At 38.2% G+C, this 22,609-nt stretch overlaps 1 protein-coding gene across 9 annotated transcripts in view; it reads left to right on the forward strand.

Annotated features, from left to right (window-relative positions):
* LOC139463811 (uncharacterized) overlaps positions 1–22,392 on the forward strand; it is a 167,100-nt gene extending 144,708 nt beyond the window's left edge. For 6 of the 9 annotated variants that reach the window (XM_071245135.1, XM_071245137.1, XM_071245141.1 and 3 more), the window contains 11 exons: positions 2,081–2,505; positions 6,127–6,318; positions 7,018–7,188; positions 7,468–7,608; positions 9,087–9,244; positions 10,307–10,456; positions 12,299–12,928; positions 13,372–13,518; positions 14,458–14,754; positions 18,762–18,779; positions 21,672–22,392. In XM_071245135.1, the coding sequence (XP_071101236.1) occupies positions 2,081–2,505; positions 6,127–6,318; positions 7,018–7,188; positions 7,468–7,608; positions 9,087–9,244; positions 10,307–10,456; positions 12,299–12,928; positions 13,372–13,518; positions 14,458–14,754; positions 18,762–18,779; positions 21,672–22,349 (3,007 nt within the window). In that variant the 3' untranslated portion in view covers positions 22,350–22,392. The remainder of the gene's footprint in view (positions 1–2,080; positions 2,506–6,126; positions 6,319–7,017; positions 7,189–7,467; positions 7,609–9,086; positions 9,245–10,306; positions 10,457–12,298; positions 12,929–13,371; positions 13,519–14,457; positions 14,755–18,761; positions 18,780–21,671) is intronic. The other 3 variants (XM_071245142.1, XM_071245140.1, XM_071245143.1) reach the window with 3 other exon arrangements.
* The last annotated feature ends 217 nt before the right edge of the window (positions 22,393–22,609 follow it).

Consider the following 22,609-nt stretch of genomic DNA (forward strand, 5'->3'; position numbering starts at 1 on the left):
GCTATCAAACTTCCCTTACTATAGCTTATCTTTTCAGCAGTTATAGGATTAATGTGATCACTTTCAACCTCAATACAATGCTAGTTTAATATGCACTTTTGATTCAGATAATACCACAGAAACCCACCCCATTAGAAACCAAAAGACAGTCTCCAACTTGTTTAGTGACCATGTGGTTACAATTTAAATTACCTGCATAAGTATTTAAATAACGGAAAAAGTAATTTAGGTACATAACAGGGATGTGTGTTTTTCACAGTTGTAAAAGAGTCTGTTCTTTTGTCTACAGCGTCTGTGACACTGGGATTTGGTAGGCACATTGTTTAGCCACTGGAGCTGATGCTTGGGATGTCGTTGTTATAGCCGATGCTTTGGAAATGCTTTTTGGGGGTGTGGGAAAAAACGCTTAAATAATGCAAATGTTGATGTGCTTTACTACTCAACTGTTGTGATCTACAGAATCGGTTTTCACAGTGTCAGTTAGTGACCAGGAACAAGAAGGCGCAGGTGACATGTCGTCCAAGGCGACGCAATTTGCTGTTCACACGTGTGCCCTAAGGCATGCCAGAAATATGATCGTGGGTTTGCATCACCCCTGATTATGTTTCTATTTTGGCCAGCATAATACCTGTGCCCTTCTGTTTCAAATGTCTGAAACCTGCAGCCATTCAAGCTTTAATCCCGGATCAAGCTGACATGCCCTGATAAAACTGAAATACTTTTTAAAGCGACATCAAACCAAACTCGGGGGGAAAAAAAGAAAAAAGTTATTGCAAATTAAATTCTGAAAGTCAAATTCTTTAATCCCAAGCAAGAGTTGAGTACTGAAGTCATTGTGTTCCAGACTTAGGGCTCTGTTCATTTGATAGTATGCTGGAGTTACATAATGTCTTGGCTGGTTGTGTGAAGATTAGGATTAAAATTTATTATTTTTAGTTAGCATTTGGTGGGTATAGTATCAGTAGCTGTAGTTGATATCCTGGTGGGCAGGTACTTCTATGTTTGCATCCTGTGAGATGACCATTTGAAGGGCTTCATCACGACTGTTTTTTTACCCTCAGAAACAAAATAAGCTTTGCCATGGTGCTAGGAGCCTGAATATTGTTATGTGTCAATGGAATGAGTATTGGGTGGTCACAATGGCTGCTGAAAAAGGTTATATATGGATGGGTGTCCGCCTGGTGAGACCATCTGTCAGCTGTGACATGGTTGGTTGGGTATCATTTAACTTTCACAGCATGGATCCATGCTCACACTTTTGACCACTAGTTTGCCTGCTCCAGGCCAGCTGTTTGATGCAGACTGTAGCAGTAAAACATTATTTCATCATGTCATAAAAGCATTGTAAAATGAATAAATACTATTTTCATAACTATTTCTTTAAAGAAACTATAAAACATTGTTGATGATAATCACATCCTTCAAATATGAGCATGGGTGGCTTAGTCATCACCATTAGCTGGAATGAGTTGCTTCCCTTAGTCATGCCAAGATCCACTGATTGTTGGTCGGAATCCCAGACTTGCCCTGATTATCACCTTGGTTTGTCAGCACCATGCCAATGTTAGAAGTTAATGACCAGGGCCCGATTGCACAAATTTACCTTAGCACTAAGACTATCATAACTCTCATACTTTACCATAGACTCACAACAGTCTTAGCGCTAACATTGCTTTGTGCATGTGGGCACTGGGTCCCTTTTGGGCTTCCTCCCACATTAAGAATACATGCTGTCATATACTCCGTGATATTGCTGGAATATTGCTAAAAGCGGCGTAAAACCAAACTCGCTCACTCACTCACATCCACTATGGGGCGGTTGGGTAGCCTTGTGGTTAAAGCATTCACTTGTCTCACCGAAGACCTGTACCTAGGTACAATGTGTGGAGACCTGGGTTCAATTCCCCACATGGGTACAATGTGTGAAGCCCATTTCTGGTGTCTGCTGTCGTGATATTGCTGGAATATTGCTTAAAGCGGTGTAAAATCATACTCACTCATCCGCTTCAATGAAAAGCACATTCTATCAGTAGCAATCAGACGCTTTATGCATCAATAAATTATTTCTACCTGTCTCCAGGGATGCTGACCAGCTCTCTGACCTCTCGGACACTGACGCTCAGGGACAAAGTGCAGAAGACTTGAGTGATGATGAAAACACATTTTACGCAAAAACCTCTGAGGAACTTGCTAGGATATCTCGGAAACACTCAACAACTTCTGCGCAGACAGACTCCGATGCTGACTCGGGGGTTAACTCTAAAATCTTAACTGGTGCTCTTCGAACTGAGTCGGGTCCAATTCTGGGACGCAATAATGCAGGGGTGGGGACAACACCACAAGGCACCAACTCTAAAGCTGATCCGGAACCGCTGAAGCTAACAGAGGAATTTGTTCCTGCTGAGGGAGATGATCCCACGTTTATTCTGCCTCCAGAGAGTGTTAGCATTGCAGAAGGCGAGCCACTGAAAATATCATGTAGAGTCGGAGGGACTTCGGCTATTGGTAAGTGATCCATTCATTGTAAATGTTTTGCAATATTCATGCATAGGCTTACTTAAGAGATTATTTAGAATACTTATACTAACAAAATAAAATTATTGACAATTGGATCCTGACTGTCAAAGCTGTTTCTTCATGTTATTATGTGTTCAAAATACTGGAGATCTGTTCATGAAACTTCATTAATACATTCAATAATACAGCCAACTTGATTCCGACAGCCATACTTCTTTGTCAATTTTTGTAACATGAAGAACTAAAACATATGTTTTCCTGAATATTTAACTACGCAATAAATTGTGAACAGAAAGGGATTTTTTAAAAATTCTCCCAACAATTATTTTGATGAACCAGCTTCTGATAAAGATTTGAATTCTGACATGATGACTTTTCGAGTAAATCCGTTGCTGAAATCAGATATGATGGGTTGAAAGTGTAGGACAAAATACTATTAGCTGCTGGCATTGTCATCTGTTTATTTCTCTATGAATAATAATTGTTTTCAGATCCACCAAAACTTGGTAAGAGAGGTGGATGAAGTGTTATATGCATAGCTGTTGATATCCATATGTTCATCCTTAGCACACAGGGCAAATATTATTTCAGTAAACTAATATGGCAGTAACCCATGCTATGAAGAGTCAACCTTTCATATTACAAGGGATCATGTTGCAGCCTTGATCGCTTGAACTTGCATCAGATTCTTTACCGGCTACTGTCAAGGACTGGGTCAGTTATCACTATTAGTTTATTATTCTCCAGCCCATTCTTGAAGTTGTCATCACTGCAAAAGGGATGGGGTTTAAGTCAAATCACAATGCTATAGCTGCAGGAATTGGTACATCAAACCTACATCAGAGCCGTAAATCCTGTATTTTGGATGTCACCACACCATGAAATCTTCTCATTTTTAACCTAAGTCCTCCTCACTGTCAACAATCCATAATTAGTTGTGCAAGTAATAGTATCTTACAACCCACATGTCATATCTGTATCTATTGAAATCATTCCCCTGTGTGCTGAGGATGTCCATTATGCTACAAAATATTGACATATTGCCCACATTTACAGACAGTATTGTATACATGGACATTAGACCAAAGCTTGTTTGAAATATATCTCTATATAATACATCATTATAGTTTAAACATGGTTCAGGCGGCTGTATCATTGAGTCATCTTGTATTGGCCATAATATGTTTTTCCTATTTATTTTTCCATTCAACCATGAAGATTCCAGGAAGTATCGTTCTAGTTCTTTGTTTTGTCTTCCACATGCTGTAGAGTATCTAGATGTCTTTACTTCACTTCATTAGTCTTTAGTCTTTTTACTTTCATATTTTTGGTCCTTTTTTCTATTTTGATTTTCTGAAGACATTTTTCTCAATGAAGTAGGGCAGTGGGGTAGCCTAGTGGTTAAAGCGTTTGCTCGTCACGCCAAGGACCTGGGTTCGATTCCCGACATGGGTACAATGTGTGAAGGTCATTTCTGGTGTCCCCCGCTGTGATATTGCTGGAATATTGCTAAAAGCGGTGTAAAACCATACTCACTCACTCACTCAAAGAAGTAGATAGAAGGGATAACGGCTGTGGCCCATGCCATTTGCTGTGCAGAGATGAAAATGTTGTGAAAATGATTGTGGATACAAATATATCGATTGAGCCGTGTTTATCAGCATCAGATCATTGCATGCTTAATTCACAATAGTGGTAAATAATCAAATGGGTTTTCTAAGAAAAGGCTGGCTGGAATACTGTGGACCTTTGTGTAAATTCTCAGCATTATTCAGGTGGTGGTTTAGCCTAGTGGTTACAGCGTTCAGCCCTCACGCTTGAGACAGTTCTATTCCCCATTCAGTACAATGTGTGTGGCCAGTTCTTGGTTTCCCCAATGTAAATTGGCTGGAATAACGCTGAAAGGGGTGTAAACCCAGTAGGGCTGGGACAGGTAACTTGGGTACTCTGGCCAGGTGGATCCTTGGTAGGACCCGGGTATCCACAGGCCTACGTGGTTAGTCACGCGATATATTGTTTATGACAAAAACTCGCTGATGTCATTTCTTTCTGACAATATGCATGCATTCCTTCTTATATTTATATGTTTACCGGTAAATAAAGATAAAGCTTCCATCAACTATAGTGTATACGTGACCGTTTACATGTGTATCTAAATACTTTTTGCCAGATCTCCGTTCAAACAATTCTTAATCGGACATTTTGTACCCATCTCTTGAGACCTACAGCAGGTACCCGGGTAGGGGAGGGTAATAGGGAGTTAGGTACCCGGGATGTAAATTTGGACTCGTCCCAGCCTTAAAATCCAGATTTCCTAACCGATCGCTAAAACAATATGATCGACCAGTACCCCGGTAGTTACAGTGTTTGCTCATCACACAGAAGATTCAGGTTTTATTCCCACCATGGGTATAAGTACGAGACCATTTCTTGGCCCCCTGCCATGGTAGGGATGCAAAATTGTTTATGAAGTTGTTTAAAAATAAACCTGCTGCCTGGTCATTATTTTTGTGTCTGGTTTCTTTATGGTGGCAACAGATATTATTTACTTTGTTTGTGCATGTGTGTAGTGTTAGCAGACAGCTGTCTCCCATTTTGGTGTCATGTTTTATGTAATACTTCATCTTTCCTCAACACTATCTTCATCTTTTCTATATTTCATATGGACTTGAAAGGCTTGTATCACTTCTTTGACAGATGAACACAATGCTTTGTGTTTGAAAGTGCATGCATGTTTGTGTCTCTGGATCTTTTCTGTTTTTACATGAACATGTTGCTGACATGGGCATAGAGCACCTTGAGCTTGTTTCATCTGGAATTGAGATCATCGCCATTTCTAGGAACATTCGTATATATGTACAAGTAGTAGCAAGAATTATGTGGGAAGGAGGGCCTCAGCTCATGTACAAAATAATCTGTCTTCTCTCATTTACTCATATCTCATATCATACATCTTAGGCTAAAAACAAATAATAGTCCTGGTTCTCTGGCACTGCCCACATCATCGTAAAGTTCATTGCAAGTTTCGTTTTTGTTTCCATTTTCATTTGTTTTTGTGCATTGTGTTCAAGTATTAGGATTATATATATTTTTTTGAAAATGGAAATAAACACAAAACGTGCGGCAGACTTTATAATGATGCGAGTGGTGCCTGAGAACCAAGACTATTTTTGTTGTTGCCTTATTTGTCCCAGTATTGCTCAAGGCCCCATTGCTCAAATTATTTAGTGTCATCATAACTGAAAGTTGAAGGCATTATTGACTCATATTGCTTTGTGAATCTGGCCTTTGTGCAGCCTATTATCAGTAAGAAATCTCCTCATACTGGTGTTTCATCATCGAATTATTGCGACTTACATATATTGTTGAGTTACCTCCCTTTAGAGATGTGTTATATATTTGTCTCCCTTCACATGTTCTTGACTTCCCCCTTACATATGTTATTAAGTTACCTCCTATTACAGATGTGTTATTGAGTTACCCCCCTTTACCGATGTGTTACTGAGTTACCTCCCCTTACAGATGTGTTATTGAGTTATTTCCCCTTACAGATGTGTTATTGAGTTATTTCCCCTTACAGATGTGTTATTGAGTTATTTCCCCTTACAGATGTGTTCTGGTACCGTGAGGACAAGGAGGTGGAGGAACTGGAGGACTCTGAGGACGTGGAGGTCACCAATGATGGGGACAAGCACACCATCACACTGTTCAACCTGACCAAGGAGAAGGCTGGCCAGTACATGTGTATAGCCCTGAGTGACCAGGGCAAGTGCACACAGTACTTCATAGTGACCATCACAGGTATGTTGAATACATGTATGATATGTAGTTCTAGCAAGTCGTTCAAAAAACAAATTTTAGTACTTGTCTGAAAGTAGCAGTAAAGGATGACCATGATTACACAGAGACATACTCTCAGTTGGAGCCACAAAGACCAAGACCTAGACTGAAAATTGGTGCCAGACTGTGATGTATATTCCCACTTTAACAGTGTTTTGCAGACTTACCTGCTCTTGGCACAAACATGCTCTTTGAGGCATTGGAGATGATGCAGGTGTCAGCTACAGGGAAAATGAAAATCTTAAACAGTGCTTCATTTTCTCCTATCAAGAGTCTTTCACTTTTAAAAGTGTTTGGCATCATTTTTATTTGCGTCAATTTACACCAAATACTTAAGACCTTTTCTGAGATATTAACACATTGGAAAGTACTACAAACAGCTAGTTGTATGGTCAAAATGTATGTGTGTGACAATTGAATGAACTTTCTTTTGCATTGTGTATATCATATTTAAGAAAAACAATAATTTCACTTGATTAATTTTGCTAATCCCCAAAGACAAAAAGAAAACGCAAGGTTTGTGAGTTAGTTGGGTGTGAAGAGGACATGATGAACGTGTTTACTAAGTCTGAATCAGCACAGCTAGGAAGGGAGCATCTTCCCAGTTTCCCCATCCTGTCATGTAACAGACACTCAGATCACATTCCCTTCCTCTTTCAGACAACAAACAAGAACTCAAGAAGCCAGAGTTCATCAAGGATATCAAAGATGTTGAGGTCAAGGAGGGTCAGAGTGTAAAGTTCAGGTGCAAGGTCAAAGGTTACCCTCAACCAAGGGTCATCTGGTACAAGGATGGGAAATTGCTGAAGAACAGCAAATTTTGCAGACTGGGTAAGAATGTGATAAGTCTTCAGATTGTTTAAGGGGCGGTCGGGTAGCCTAGTGGTTAAAGCTTTCCCTCGTCACGCTGAAGACCCGGGTTCGATTCCCGACATGGGTACAATGTGTGAAGCCCATTTCTGGTGTCCCCCGCCGTGATATTGCTGGAATATTGCTAAAAGCGGCATAAAATCATACTCACTCAGATTGTTTAAAAAGTAAAAGGAATTATTCTTGAAATATGCTTGCTGACCGAAAAAGATTCTATGGTTTTGTTGTTTTTGTTTTCAGAAAAATTCGGGAACCGTGACTACATTTTGACAATCGACAATGCCACCCTTGATGATGATGCTGAGTACACAGTTGTTGCCAAAAACATTGCAGGAAATACAAAGTCTACAGCCGAAGTTATTGTGGAGTCAGATCAGTTGGGTGAGTTGGAGCTCTTTGACATGAAGGTTTATTTACACTTGCTAAAATTAAGCGCTATTCCTTTTTTGTTTTCATTTATCCCGAAATTTCCATGTATCTTTTGGCCCTTTGTCTCACTTTAAATAGTGTCCAGTTTACATCTGATACCTCTTGGGCAGATGATACAAGACCACTGTGTGCTCCTCCTGATAGTTGCAAGTCATTTCATATGATACAGGGAAGTAGAGTAAACAGACGAAAGGATAGTCAAATAACTATTGCTGTGAAGCAGTAACAAAACTTGTCAATGATTAGTTGTTTTCGGTTTCTGTATTTCAATTTGAGTAAGGGCGGTTGGGTAGGCTAGTGGTTAAAGCGTTCGCTCGTCACGCCGAAGACCCGGGTTCGATTCCCGACATGGGTATAATGTGTGAAGCCCAATTCTGGTGTCCCCCGCTGTGATATTGCTGGAATATTACTAAAAGCGGCGTTAAAACCAAACTTACTCACTCACTCAATTTGAGTATGTCTCATTGTAAAAAAAAATTATCCTGAATATTGAAAGGGCAAAATTTCAAAACATATGGACTACAAACTAAGCTGTGCTTGACATTTTTCCAGGTGTACATATGTTCTTTTGTAAGGCATAGGCTTCAGATCACTCTCCTACCCAGATTTCCATACGGTCAACATAGTACCTCTGCGACAGGCCAGTGACGATTCGTCACATCTTTCACAATCCATTCAAGATATTGCATGTGTTTTTTATATGTTTCACCTTTGATGAGTCTACTCATTGAGATTAACATGTGTCATAGTATGGTTAACTTTCATTGGGAAAATATACTAAAATGTGAAAAACTATTTCCACAGTTGTCCTTTATTTACATTGTTGTACGGCTGCTTGTGCTGTCATTGACGCCGTATGGAGAGCTAGCGATACGACCACTTTGATGTATGAAGCTATATTGTCATGCAACAAACTGTCCCAGTTGTGGCATATCTATATGATTATGCAAAACCGTAACACCGAAAGGCTAGCTTGCATTAAGCCAGTATGTTCTGATTTCAGAAAAGTGTGTTTGTTTATGCATGATATGCAAATTAGCCTGTGGCAGTGGTGTTGCTAAATCACCACTGTGCTTGGGTGTGGCTTCATGCATGAGGTGTGGCAGGCAACCTTTGCTTCTATTGGTTGTCCCAACTCACCAGTCATCTAACGCACTGCAATTCTCTTTTAAGAGTTGCATCCCTTAGCCTTGTCTGGATCCTCGGAACTTTGTTATTTTGTCACAGAACAGGTCAGAGTAGTTACTAGTATTGGGGATCAGGTGGTCAGTGTCAGTGACTTTTAAAGGGGGTTTACTCTGTCACTCAAAAGATTATAATATTCTATTGTGATATTACTGATAACCTAACTTTATGTATAATTTTATAACATTGTTATATTCCCATTGTATTCCATGCAACATTCAATGTAATTCGTATTTTATGAACAGATTCCATCCGACCGACAGAGAAGCAGACTGTTTCATCAACACCCTCCTTCCAACAGAGTAGGAATGAACAGAATCTGACCAACCTGAGTGACAAGGTGTTGACTGCTCGCAGTGACATCACTTCCACAGCAGAGAGGATGCTGGGTACTGCCGAGGAGGTCAGTTCAGTTGGATAATTTTATCATGATGCATTTGTGCTGACTCTTCAAAATATGTCTCTCCCCCCTGTTGACCGACTTTTGGGTCAAAATTACTTATTTTATAATTGTATACAAGAAGCATTCACTGTGTATTACTGCACTCTTATTGTCGTTTGGGGTCTGTCTCTATATTTATTAGAATATTTTCTTCATTCTTTAAACAAAATCTTATTTCGTATGATGATCTTACAAGCAAATTACTTCTTGCTACAACATTTCTGTCCCTGGCCATAAAGCCTCCATAATGTTCAAAAGAATATAAGATTTGTGAAGATCCAGGGTAGAATTGGTCTTCAGCAACCCCTGCTTGCCGTAAGAGGTGTCGTAAGAAGCGACTAACAGGATCGGGTGGTCAGGCTCGCTGACAGGGTTGATGCATGTCATCGTATCCCAATTGCGTGGATTGGTGCTCATGATATCAATCACTGGATTGTCTGGTCCAGACTCGATTTTTTTATTTACAGACCACTGTCATACAGCTGGAATATTGCTGAGTGCAGCGTTAAACAGAAAAACATCAACAAAGAAATCAAATGAATATAAAACTAAAAAATAGAAATGTTTCAGGAAGACACCAAATTGTCACATGTAACAAAAAAGGATAAATTTCTAGTTGCATTAGGAAGTTTTTCTTTCAATTAATGTGGAACAGATATTTTTGCATTTGGATCATTAAAAGTATTACCTCTTCAGCAGATATAAGTACCATATGTTAACATATTTTAGTAAAGTAACCCTCAGCCTCTGAAAATATATAATTTTGATAGAAACTAGCAGCAGCATTTAAATTGAAAAGAAGCCCCAGTGATGTAGGAAAATCTAGACTTGCTTCATTCAGAACTAATGCATTACAGAAAGGACTGGGTTGAAGGGAAAATAATACGGTTCAGGGACTGTGAGACAGACTAATATTTTAGTTGCATTTAGCTTTACTAATTGTTATTAATCATGTAGATTCATCATAGTTGAGAGCTCCAAATATTTCCGATGTGCTAACAAAATACTAAATGCTTCATGCAGCTGTCATTCCTTAACGAGAATCTGGATATCATGGACCAGGAGCTCACCACCCTGGAGGGGAAGATTGATGAAGAAAATAACAACCTTAGTCTTGACGACCGACTTGGTGACACATCAGGTCTTGAAGCTATAGAGGAATATAGGGCAAGGGTAAGATATTGCTTAATCTTCTGAGGGCAAGAATTTGGGGGTGGGGTCAGTTGAAATTATTGGCCTATATATAGTGGTGTGAGTGTGTGCGTACCCATCTTTTAAATTCTTTTTCGTACCCACCCACATTCCGCTCCCTAGACACTCTACCCATGGAGTCAGAATTATGTGTAACTGTGAGTCATTGTGTAGATTGATGTTCATGCTATCAACCACTGGTTGTCATAACCTCAATATTTAGAAGAAATAGCTGCTGATTTGAAGCATCAATATACATTCAGTGACTCGACTTGTGAAGATCCGGAGTAGAATAAGTCTTCAGCAACCCATGCTTGATTTAAATCGCAACAATGCTTGTTGTAAGAGGCAACTAATAGGATCGGGTGGTCAGGCTTGCTGACTTGGTTGATGCATGTCATTGTATCCCAATCCTGATGTCAATCATTGGATTGTCTGGTCCAAACTCGATTATTTACAGACCGCCGAAATATAGCTGGAATATTGCTGAGTGCGGTCTTAAACAACAAACAAACAAACAAACAAATCAGACATACCTCCTTATGTGGAATCATACAGTCAGGATGGATAGGTGCTCACACTCTCGACCACTGGTTTGAATGGACCAGGACTGAGTGCTGTGATCGTAAATAATAATGTAAAACACATACACTGTTAAATTTAAAACTTGTTTCTCACAATGCTGAGTAGGGAATATTAACAGAGTGAGTCTTTTTTTAACACTTTTATGCAATTACTCCTGGTAAACCCAGGGTTGTGGAATCCGATGTGTGTTTGAACATTGCGCATGGACCAAGTTTCAAGCAATTGGAAGGCGTCTCCCTTCATGTTACTGCACCGTTTTCTTGAAATCCTTCCTCTTTCATTGTTTTACCAAACAGCTACTAACGATTCATGTCAAATTGGCATGAATGAAAAAATCATCAAACTCATATATTTATTTAAGTAGCCACCACTAACTCATATACTTGTAGTAAGAAGTGACCACTAACAGTGCACAGCTTTCAGTCACAATTCTTGGCCTACACCCGATTAATTATGTCTTAAAATATATGTACCGGTACTCAGATATTTATTAAACTGACGATCGCGGGCAATTTTAAGCTGTAACAACTTAAATTTTTGAAGATTTGGTTAATTAATTTTGTTTACATTTTATAAACTTATGGAGTATCAGTGATCAGATACTTGATATTTAGGGGGCACCGGTGGCCCAGTCGTCTAAGGCACCCAATTCCCTGTGCAGAGTTGCGTCCCTTGGGCACGCCAGAAACCTATGATTGTGGGTTCGAATCCCGGTTCGCCCTGATTATGTTTCAATGTTTGTCAGCACCATACCCGTACTCGTGGGTTTCACCGAAGTGGTAAACGTCTGAGACCTGCTTCACTTCGGGCTTTCCTCCCACATTAAGCTGACAAGCTGCCATATAACTGGAATACTGTTAAAAGTGGCGTTAAGCACAACTCACTCACTCACTTGATTTTTATTGAAGCTGTTTTATTCTTTGACTGATCCTCAGCAGAGAGACTGGTTTGCCATAAAACAGTATATGCAATCCTTTCAAGGGCAAAGTGGGTAGTTAAATAGCTAGGTGTAGTAATCTGTGCTTGGTCATAAAATCACTACAAATGATACAATTTTCATTTAATTGAAGAGACAGTGTAAATTGTGATGTACAAGTGATCAATTTGTTGTGGCCTTGCGGATATGATTGACATCAACCTGCTTCTAACAGACTTAATGACTGAAACCTTTGTGAAATTCACATCGTTAATTTCATGCCTGGGTGACATTGCCTTCATTAGAATCATTTCTTTTGACAGGAGAAAGCAGCCAAAAATGTTCGCATGTTGACGTCATCCGCTTTGAATGTTTTACGCACAGCGGAGGAAATTATTCAGAATGAGAGAGACACACCGAGTGACGATTTCATGACAAGTACTCCCCGCGATGGGGATACGCTAAAGACGGACACGAGAAATAACAATACCAATGACGACATGTCAACGGCGTCCACTGACTCCTTTCTGTTTTTGAACAGCTATGATGATTCGGGGAAAAATAATGGTGCTACCTCAAATGACACTCAGGACGTTAGTGATCAGCGAAATCAATTCAAGAATGTGAAGGAGTTCTCGTTTGGTGAGACTGAATCGGACATGTCAGATTTTCTGGGTAGAAAGTATGATTCGTCGAGTGGACGTCGACAAAGAGCCCTCTCGCCAACGAGCGTGAGGTTCAACTTGCCGGATGAACCACATGATCGATCTAATGAAGATGCTAAGGAAGAAAAAGTCAACTGTGGGCCTAAAGATTTGGATGATAGTCGTTATGGCAGAGATTACGAGTTGAAGTCAGGAGGGAAGAAAAAGTGGGAGGTGAAAACAGATTTCTACTCCCCTCAGGCCGAAATTGTTAACAGAAAAGAAACAGTTGAAAATGCAGAAGAGCAGGTGAGAATTTGTAAAGATATTCTTATTTTGAATAAGGATTCATCTGGTATCAAATCTGATATCTGAATAATATCTGAGGACTTTTATGAAATCTAATTGATTTTCATATAGATTTGAAATGCTTGCTGACTTTGTACAGAGGGAATAGGTATCCCAAGGCAGATATTTGATCATTTGTTTGTTTTGTTTCTTGGCTTGCGTTGTTTTTTGTATTTGTCTTCTTTCACGTTTCAAAGACAGTACAGACACTCCACTTCTTTTGACAAGTGTGTTTCCACCGAAATGAACAAGTTATGTCAAATCCCATCTCATGGTTCAGTGATACGATACAGTCATTTCCTTTTTGAATGATTTTGGAGAGTTGATATGTTGAAAACTTGTTTTACTGTTTATTCATAAGGACAAAGAGAACATCCCTGTTGAACACTTAATTTTTTTCTTAGATCTACATGGCTGCTGGAAAAGTTTACAGCCTTGAGGATCGGGTACGTGACCTTGAGTCTAGAGTGACCTCTGGCAAAGGTCAAATGTCAGAACTGGAAGATGAAGTGGCAAAGGCAGTTGCACAAGTTGCTCAGAGTGAACGACAGGTTGTGATAAACACTAGAGCATGGCCTAGAACTGATCATTGCATAGCCTTAAACTGTTTTTTTATGGTAACATTGAAATTGTGAAAGTCAAACATGTGTAATCTGTTTTGAAGAAACATTGATTCTGTAGCTTATGTAGTTGGTTAGACATATCTAATTTGCATGCCATAACAATGATATTTTAGTAATGATTGTGGGTTGCCTTTAAAAATAATATTTAACAACCCTTATGCATGTCCTTTCTGAATTCAGAATATTATTTTATTAATTCAGATATTATTTTAGTCCTAGATTGGAATAGCTCTTTAAAAATGTGAATACTGGTCTGATCAGAAAAGAACACTGATAGCCAGCTGCGTTGTCCTGTTGGTTGAAAACAGGTATTCCGTATAATACCAAAAGATGTTAAAAGATGGTACTTGTTGTTTCCCAGCCTGATGCTTGGCATCAGTGGGTTAAAACAAGATCTGGTTGGTTTGATGTCAGTACACTGTGCCTGAGTGGGGTATTCATGTTCAGCTGTGTGGCATGGTATCTCAGTGGGCTAGCTCTATAAGATCGGCATTAGTCCGGACTAGTACAAGCAGCCACACACATGTGCATGCACGTTGATGTATAAGTGCAATAATCTTGGATGCAACGTTAAACCCATTTCACCTCACCTCATTAGGGTATTATTTACATCGATATACATTTACATTCAACTTCTCAGAAATGATTAATTCCAAATAAAGATGATAATGTTTGGTTCTTATTACACAGACTACAATGATATACGTAGCAATAATCAGTTTCTTTTAGATTATCCAGTTCAAATATATATTTGAAATTTTACCATAAAAGATTATGGCTTGCAAAGATATATTACAAGAAACCGCCACACTATCATGAATATGAGCAGAGAGTCAACTTTTAACTGAATTCATTCCTTATTTCCAGGTTGGCACCATTGAGCAGACAGTGAACCGTCTTCATGAATCATCAGAGTCATCGCTCTCCCCAAGAGCAGACAGTCAGTTGTCCTCTCCAAGACTGTCCATCGACTCCGGCGTGTCCTCCATCCGAGAGCGTCCTCCCCCAACAGTCCTAGTGGGACACACCTGTGAGGATGAGGTTCCAGAGAGCCGAGGGGAATTTGACGCCGATTCTGGAATCGAGCTTCCGTCAGTTCATCGCCTGCGGGCCATGTTCTCCAAACCAAAAGAAGAGGACTTTGGTGATGGAACCTTCCAACGGGTTAGCAGTTGTTGACTTCTCTGTGTTGTGTTTGCTTCCAGTGCTGCATGGCTGCCTATAACCCCACCATGTAGAGTAGGTTTCTGTGCACTGTGTAATCTAACTGTCTCACTGGGTGCTGTTGACCAGCATTTAACCAGTTAACATTGAACATGGACATATGCTTAAGTCAGATCGTGCTTGGCACTGAAAACTGATCACAATATTGTGGTTTTCGTTGCAGAGCTGGTATCGTCAGACCAATGTTGTACATATGCTTAAGCTTTGTTGTTTTGTTTAACAAGGTGGCCCTTAGTGCTATGACTATGGACTCTTACATTTTCATGCAAATTGTGTGAATGGGGATACCAGGAAGGCAGGACCTCCTTACCCTTTTCGTGAACACCTGGTGTCGTCACTGATTTTCAGTGGTCCGTTTATATAATATTCACAGCTATATTGCCCTTTACGCTAAATCTTAATCTGTTTCGGTGGATAGAAGACTGGTTTTTCAGTTTATATTTATGATGGTCAAAGGACAATAATAACATACATGTCAGAGGACTGAAAATTCAAAATGAAAATCAACAAAATGTTGATTATAGCACTGCTACAGCTATGGATGGAAACTCTAGGTCCTAGAGCAGGAATTGTAGTCCTTGAACTTGTTTTCTTCTACCAGGACGTAGCTCTAGGATGTCCTAGCACTGAGGCTGCCTTGTGGAAAAGACTCTCATCTTTCCATGTTTATGTGTGCTGTATTTAGTTTGTAATATGACTAGTAGAGATGAATCTTGCTAAAAGTTGTAAGTTACCCCAAATCACTACAAATTTGGATTTTGGACATTTTCAAAGGGTTCTTGCAGCAAAGTGTCATCACTGCTATGTCCATGCATGCATATTGGCTGTATAGGGACTGTTGGCTGTTTCATGTGAACTGTGTCTTAACAAGAAATGCTTACTTCGTTTTAAGTGATGTGTAGTTTGCGTTTTAATGTCATAATACTTTGAGTAAGGGTTTTTTATATATATTTGTTGGAAGGACATGCCAAATTTGGTGTTTATGAAAAATATTGACAATGCCAAATTTGAGAAATGTCTATGTTTAAGATAAAAAAAATAATCAGTTTGCATTTTGGGTAAGATGAATGTACCTAAACAAAGCTGGATGCAAAATGTTATCCTTTCATTATAAATAGGTTATGCAGAATAGAGATATCACAGCATTTCTTGCCGACACTGATGAATCATATGTATCTCAGTTACTAACATGTACTAACAGTCACTGCTTATGGAGTTGCATGATGGGATAGCCCCGTTACCCGTGGCTAACAAAGTGGGATGCTTGGAGCTTTAACTGTGTAAATGAGGAGCCACTGTTTCTTTTGTTGAATATTCAAACAGTATACAATTTCGTTATTTGTGTGCATACTTCGTACTTCAATGAAATTCAGATAAAGTAAATGTGAAATAATACATACATGTGAAACAGTAAATGAGAAACGATAAATAGGATACAATAAATGGGAAACAATAAATGGGAAACAGTAAATGGGGAAACAATATGTGTGAAACAGTAAATGGGAAACAGTAAATGGGGAAACAATAAATGGGAAACAATATGTGTGAAACAGTAAATGGGAAAGGATAAGGAAACAGTACATGGGAAACAATAAATGAGAAACAATAAATAAGAAACAGTATACGGGAAACAGTAAATGGGAAACAGTGGCACCTCTGAGTACTATGGCTTGGTTTCTGTTGATTGTTTAGCCGGTGTTTTGTCATGCTGTGTACATAGTGTATTACTACTAATGTTTTGGCTGTGATGAACTGTGATGTCATGTGACGACTAACAACTAGTCCTGTACATAAATTTCCTCTTGTAGCTAACATGGGATCAGTTTGATGAGTGATGAATCACAAAATATGATAATGCAAACAGAATTTTGTTTCTGTGAAGTCTTTTGACAGATACTAAACATGCTTCTGAGCCTTGTCACCTTGGAATACCATGGCTGATTTAAATAACTGTTGCCATTCTTCAGTTGAGAATTTAAGCAAAGAAAGTTATTATTTCATCACAATTATCCTTCTCTTTGACAACCTGGTTGTCAAGGCTGACGCAAGGAAGTCTATCACTTCTTGTTGAAACACTTTATGAAACATCATGTGGTTGTATAATAAGAATATACACACATGTACAATGTTACAGTTGGATTAGTACAATTTTTTTTTCACTAATAATGTATTATTTTCATTTAAAAAAATGTAATGACTATTCTGGTCTGAAAGGAGACCATTGTTATTCATGCTGCATTGCATACCACTGAATATGCATTGAATATGTATTGAAAATATGAACTCTCTCATCAAACTGAATCTTGCTGGTGAACAACAATGAGGAGATTGATGTACACTGTTCTTTGTATAGTATAATAATGTCATGTTTGTCCACCGATCATCCTTGTTTGTCCAGAGTATAATATCTCCATCTATCTTTGTAAATACCCAGGACCCATTTGCCACCATAGCTTTGTTTTGGAAGTAAAATTACCATCTCCATTACTCCAATCATAAGTACAAAATGTCTTGCAGTCCTAATTTTCATTGGCCAGCTATTTTTAGGCTCAAAACTATGGTGTTGAATCGCTCAAGGCTGTTTATCAAAATGGAATGAAGAAACATACACTGGATTATAGAGGATGTCCCCCAATCCACCAATATATATTGGCATTAACTGCTTCTAATTGGTATTGCACATTTGTTGATGTCAAATCATCAGATATAGCATAAAACAATAATCAATCACTCCACATTGCTGTAGTTGTTGTGGGTTGTTTATGTTGTCTTATTTGTTTATCATTGCTTACTGTCTCATGTTTATTGCAATACTTTATATTTCAGATCTAGTAAAGGTTTCGTATTAGTTTTACTGTCTTTTAGAAGTACAAGAACAATATCCCATTAACTAAAATATGTAAATGATTAATCATGATTCATATGTATATATTATCATAATGGCATGTTTTGTTAATTTATGGTCATACACAATTTTTAGAGAGAAGTTTGTTTTTTTTTAACAATGGATCGAAGGTTTAATGATTTTTTTTACTGAGATTCTTAATTATAGATGACCTCTTTGAAATAAACTGATAAACAGAAGAAATAGTTTTGTTATTGAAGGTTTCTTTTGAGGATAGTTTGAGCTAATTTAAGGGGTAACAGTAGTTAAACACTCTTTCCCTCCCATACACTTAATTACCAGTGGATGGAAAGCCTGTATATATTCAGGAAGTTACAAAATGATGTCTATTATGAGTCCTTTGTTCATTTGGAGGACCAAAGCACCATAATGATGTTGACAACCAAGACCATAAGGTTTCACCCCTAATTACAGGAAGCTAAATGGTGGGATTATTTGTGTAATATGTTTTTCAAAGTATTAGGGACGTTTCTTCTTTTGGGGCTATTTCACATTAGATTTACATTATTTAGGTGGCCTTCTTTTTAGTATTTTGTTCTGCAGTTGAGTTTCCAGAAGCTGGTGTGTTCAGTCTTACTGAAGTTGCGGTTGTATATCAGTTTATTGCGTTAAGAATCTGTAAGATAATTTTAAACAAGTCCTGACATTTGAGCTGTAACATTTCGGAAATATCAAATTCTGTTGCAATATGTGATCATGTCAACAGACAATATCCTGTTTCAGATAAAAAACAAACTACAAAAATTCGTTTTAGGACACTGATTGTAGCATAATTAAAAAGTTATGGTTGCAACTAAACTAAATATGTTTTGTTTATAATAATGTCTTATTCTTTGAAACATACATATTCAAAATCTATTTCATTTCTTGATAACATTTTTGAAGTATGAAGGTGAAGGTCAGAAACACCAGTTGAGCACAGCCTCGCTGGAGCATCATGTAATCAGATATATGTCTGAATAATGCAGTACATGAACTCACTGTGTCTAGTGTTAGTGGCTTATGAAGATATAGTAGATTAAACTGTAATTAAAACTTGCAGCCTGAATCTGCTGACGTGGTAAGTAGTGTTATTAACATGAGATCATGAGATGACGTGTAATGTCTCTGTAGATTTCAGAACTATGCTCAGCTGTCTAATATGATTAACATAGCCTCTCCTGCATAGAAAAAGCAACAGATAAAATCTATCTACTGGCTATTATTATCTAACTTGTTTGTCAGAATCAATATGAAATACATTTTTGGTGTCATTTGCAAAAGGGTCCAATACTATATTAACATTTCTGGCAGAAATGTCCAACAAAGTAAGATTCACAATAAAAATAACTAAAAACTCAAGTCTGTGACCCTGTGAAGTCTGTTCAGTCTGATCTAAAACATTGTTTGGAGATAATTTGTGTATTAATGTTGAAATATTGTTTTCTAGCAAGACAAAAACGACCAGACCATGTCCATGATCATAAGAAATCTCTGCTAAAAGCAGAATCCATTGAATGATTCCGAATATTTTCTAAAAGCAGAATCCATTGAATGATTCCGAATATTCGTAAGCTTGAATGAGCAAATGTTGTTATTTAGTGAAAGGAAAACTGAAAACAAATTGTCATCACTATTCACCAGAATGTTTGACAAACAAGTATATAATTTGTGCTTGACTTCAGATATATATTTTTCATCAGAATATGTAGAATTTAGAATTTGTAAGAAATGATATACAAGTGCCTATTCTTGAAAAAAAAGTAGAAATTCCAGGTTTTCAATGGAATTATCATAATTTGATTGATCTGTGTACAAACATATCAAAGGTAAATGTTTTTCGAACTCTTGAATATTTTATTCATTAGGCATTATGCACAAAGGGGACTCTATGCAGGAAAGGAGCATACTGGGACCAACATTCACAGAACTTTTGTTCCATCTTTTTAGATCTCCATCTTAAGGAGATAGTAACACAAATGTGTGATCTACAGACTAACAGCTTTACTCACAGCTTATACTGCTTTACTCTGTGAAGAAAATGATGATTCAGTTATTTGTCGTAAACACATGTTCACAAGGCAGTCGCTGTACATATGTGTATCTTGTATACAGAAATGCTGAATGATTTGACAAAGGTAAATCCAATCATTCTTGTTTTTCTATCATTTTTTAATATTTTTCTTACAACAGTTTAAAGATTGAGGTAGTTAGTATTTTTGGAAGGGATTAGAAAGAATTTAAATTTCTTAATATTTTACTGTGTTGGAAGTTTATTTTGTATTTTTTCAAATATATATTCACTCAGTAAGACTATATCTTGTAAATTTATCTTATAGTTTTTTTTTTTATAGAATTGCATGTGAAAGAAGTTTACAAAACTGAAATTTTCTGACTCAAAGTGCTTTTAAGGATATTTTAGTTTACATTTCTCATTTTTACAACTTGTATCTGCCTTTCATATACGCAAAGCATTAACACTTCACGGCAACAAACAATCTCAGTGTTTGTGAAAATATACCATTCCCTGTTTCCATCCCTTTTGGGAGTCAAAGACAGTCTCATGTGCTGCTTGCAACAGTCTGTGGGGTAGCCTGGTTGTTTAAGCGTTGGCTCATCACACCGAAGACATGGGTTTGATTCCTAACATGGGTCTAATGGGCGAAGCATATTTCTGGTGTCCCTTGCCATGATGTTGCAGGAATATTATGAAAGTGATGTAAAACTCTACGCACTCATTTACTGAAGCTGAGGGGGCACGGGTGGCCCAGTCGTCTAAGGCGCTGCGATTCGCTGTGAAGAGTTGTGTCCCTTTGGCACGCCAGAAACCTATGATTGTGGGTTCGAATTCCAGTTCGCCCTGATTATGTTTCTAGGTTTGTCAGCACCATACCCGTACTTGTAGGTTTCACCGAAGTGGTAAACGTCTGAGACCTGCATCACTTTGGGCATTCCTCCCACATTAAGCTGACACGCCGCGACATAACTGGAATAATGATAAACGCGGCGTTAAACCCAACTCACTCACTCACTCACTGAAGCTGACTTCACTCTTGAAGAGGGAGGATCAGTCTGAGTAGCATCACACAACTGTGTTACTTAAGCTTAGGTTCACCTGCTGCAGCTTGATATTGCTAGTTTGACTATAGCCCAGGTTGACCTATTGCTGAAAATCTATCAAAATCCATTCATACAGAACATCAGCAACTTTGTCAATTTGCAGCTTAAATAAAGCTATTATAACTGTAACATGCAATTATTGAATGAAATTATTTCAGTCCTTATAAATGGTTCACAATAGAACCCTTTCACTGATTAATTAGGTGTAATACTTTGATTAATTCAATAACCCATTCGATAAATGAATGTTAATGTTTTTCATTTTTTGTGTCTGGTAATTAAGATTTTAGTTTAGATTTTGAAATCTTTGGTAATGGTTTTCAAGTTTTCAGGTTTTGTACCAATTTCCTATACTTTTAGTCTAGATGCACCTTTGTATATGTGCATATACCTTTGATAGTGATATATCTACGGGATTTCATGTTTCATGGTCACTCGTTTACAAAGTTAGAAAATAGGAAGTATTATCACTGTAATGGAGGAAGAAAATTTATGGATGTAACTTCTTTATTATGAGGAACACAACGTTTTGGAGTATATGCTTACTCCTTTATTCACTTGATGAAGGAGTTAGCATATACTCCGAAATGTTGTGATCCTCATAATAAAGAAGTTGACATACATAAATTCTCTTCTTTATGTGTATCACTTCTAAATGCCTTTCAAAAACTTGTAACTAAATGATCTTTTAGTTTCTTCTTCAACAAGTATCAGTTTTGAGGCTGTGAAAGTGACACCAAATTGCTTTTATACCAGTATGTCAAGTACATGTAAGGACTAATATTTTAGAACGTGTTTGCTGTTTTTTAATAAATGATGTAAATTGTAACCAAAAACTTCTTTGTTTCCCTAGATTCACAGCATCACTGCTCGACATGTTCCTAAAGAACAGTTGGAGAGACTAAGAAGGACAGAGCTTGGATCTTCAGTTCCAGCTCAGTTGGATGATTGCAACTACTCTCCTGACCAATCTCTTCTTGAAACTAGCTCCTCCTCAATGAACTTCACATTTGAAGCTCCAAAACGTGAAACACATAAAGCCAATAAAATAGTCAGCCCTCCTTCAACTTCCCAGTCAGCCAGATCTCCAGATCTTTCTCTACCAGCCACCTACAAAGATTTGGAACCAGGAAAGGAACCGGTTCTTATCTTCCCAGAACCATCCCCTTCCTCCCAAAACATATCCCATTCCAACATCACCCTGACTACACAGTCACAGCTTCCTGTGTCAGCCTCTTCCTTCACATCTGACTCTGCTAGTCCTCGTGCCTCAGCATCTCTTAGAACTGGAGCCAGAAGTGCAACTCCAGTGCCCCAAAGAGCAGATCATGAACAGGAGCTGGTGGTCTTGAGAGCCACTTCGCCAGGACCTGATACCTCTGCCACTGAAAGACCAAAGACACCCAAAATCCGCAGTGGTGCCATATCAGCCAGAGCAGCATTCTGGGAAAAGAGAATCCTTTTTGGGAGCACTTCTGATGAAACTGTTTCTGAGGACTTTCCTGAGATGGTGCAGGAGGCTGACTGTTGACATGACCGGCGGTGCTTGTAGTCAGTTTTCTACTCATAGATCAGAAGAATCTTGTGTTGGGAAGATCAATGCCTCAGCCTTAGATTTCAATTTTCTTTGGAAAAGCTATAACGATGGGTTCATGAAATCAGCAGACATTGACTTTGCCACTGTGAAGATCAACTCAAAGGTCATGAATGGAAATGGTCTTTCTGTTCTTTAGTGTGGTTATCATATCAGGGTATCTGACTGTGTTTCACATAAGAACGTTATGATTGTAT

The sequence above is a fragment of the Haliotis cracherodii genome, unplaced genomic scaffold (assembly GCF_022045235.1).
Source record: "Haliotis cracherodii isolate W230 unplaced genomic scaffold, xgHalCrac1.p SCAF_16, whole genome shotgun sequence".
Lineage (NCBI taxonomy): Eukaryota > Metazoa > Mollusca > Gastropoda > Lepetellida > Haliotidae > Haliotis > Haliotis cracherodii.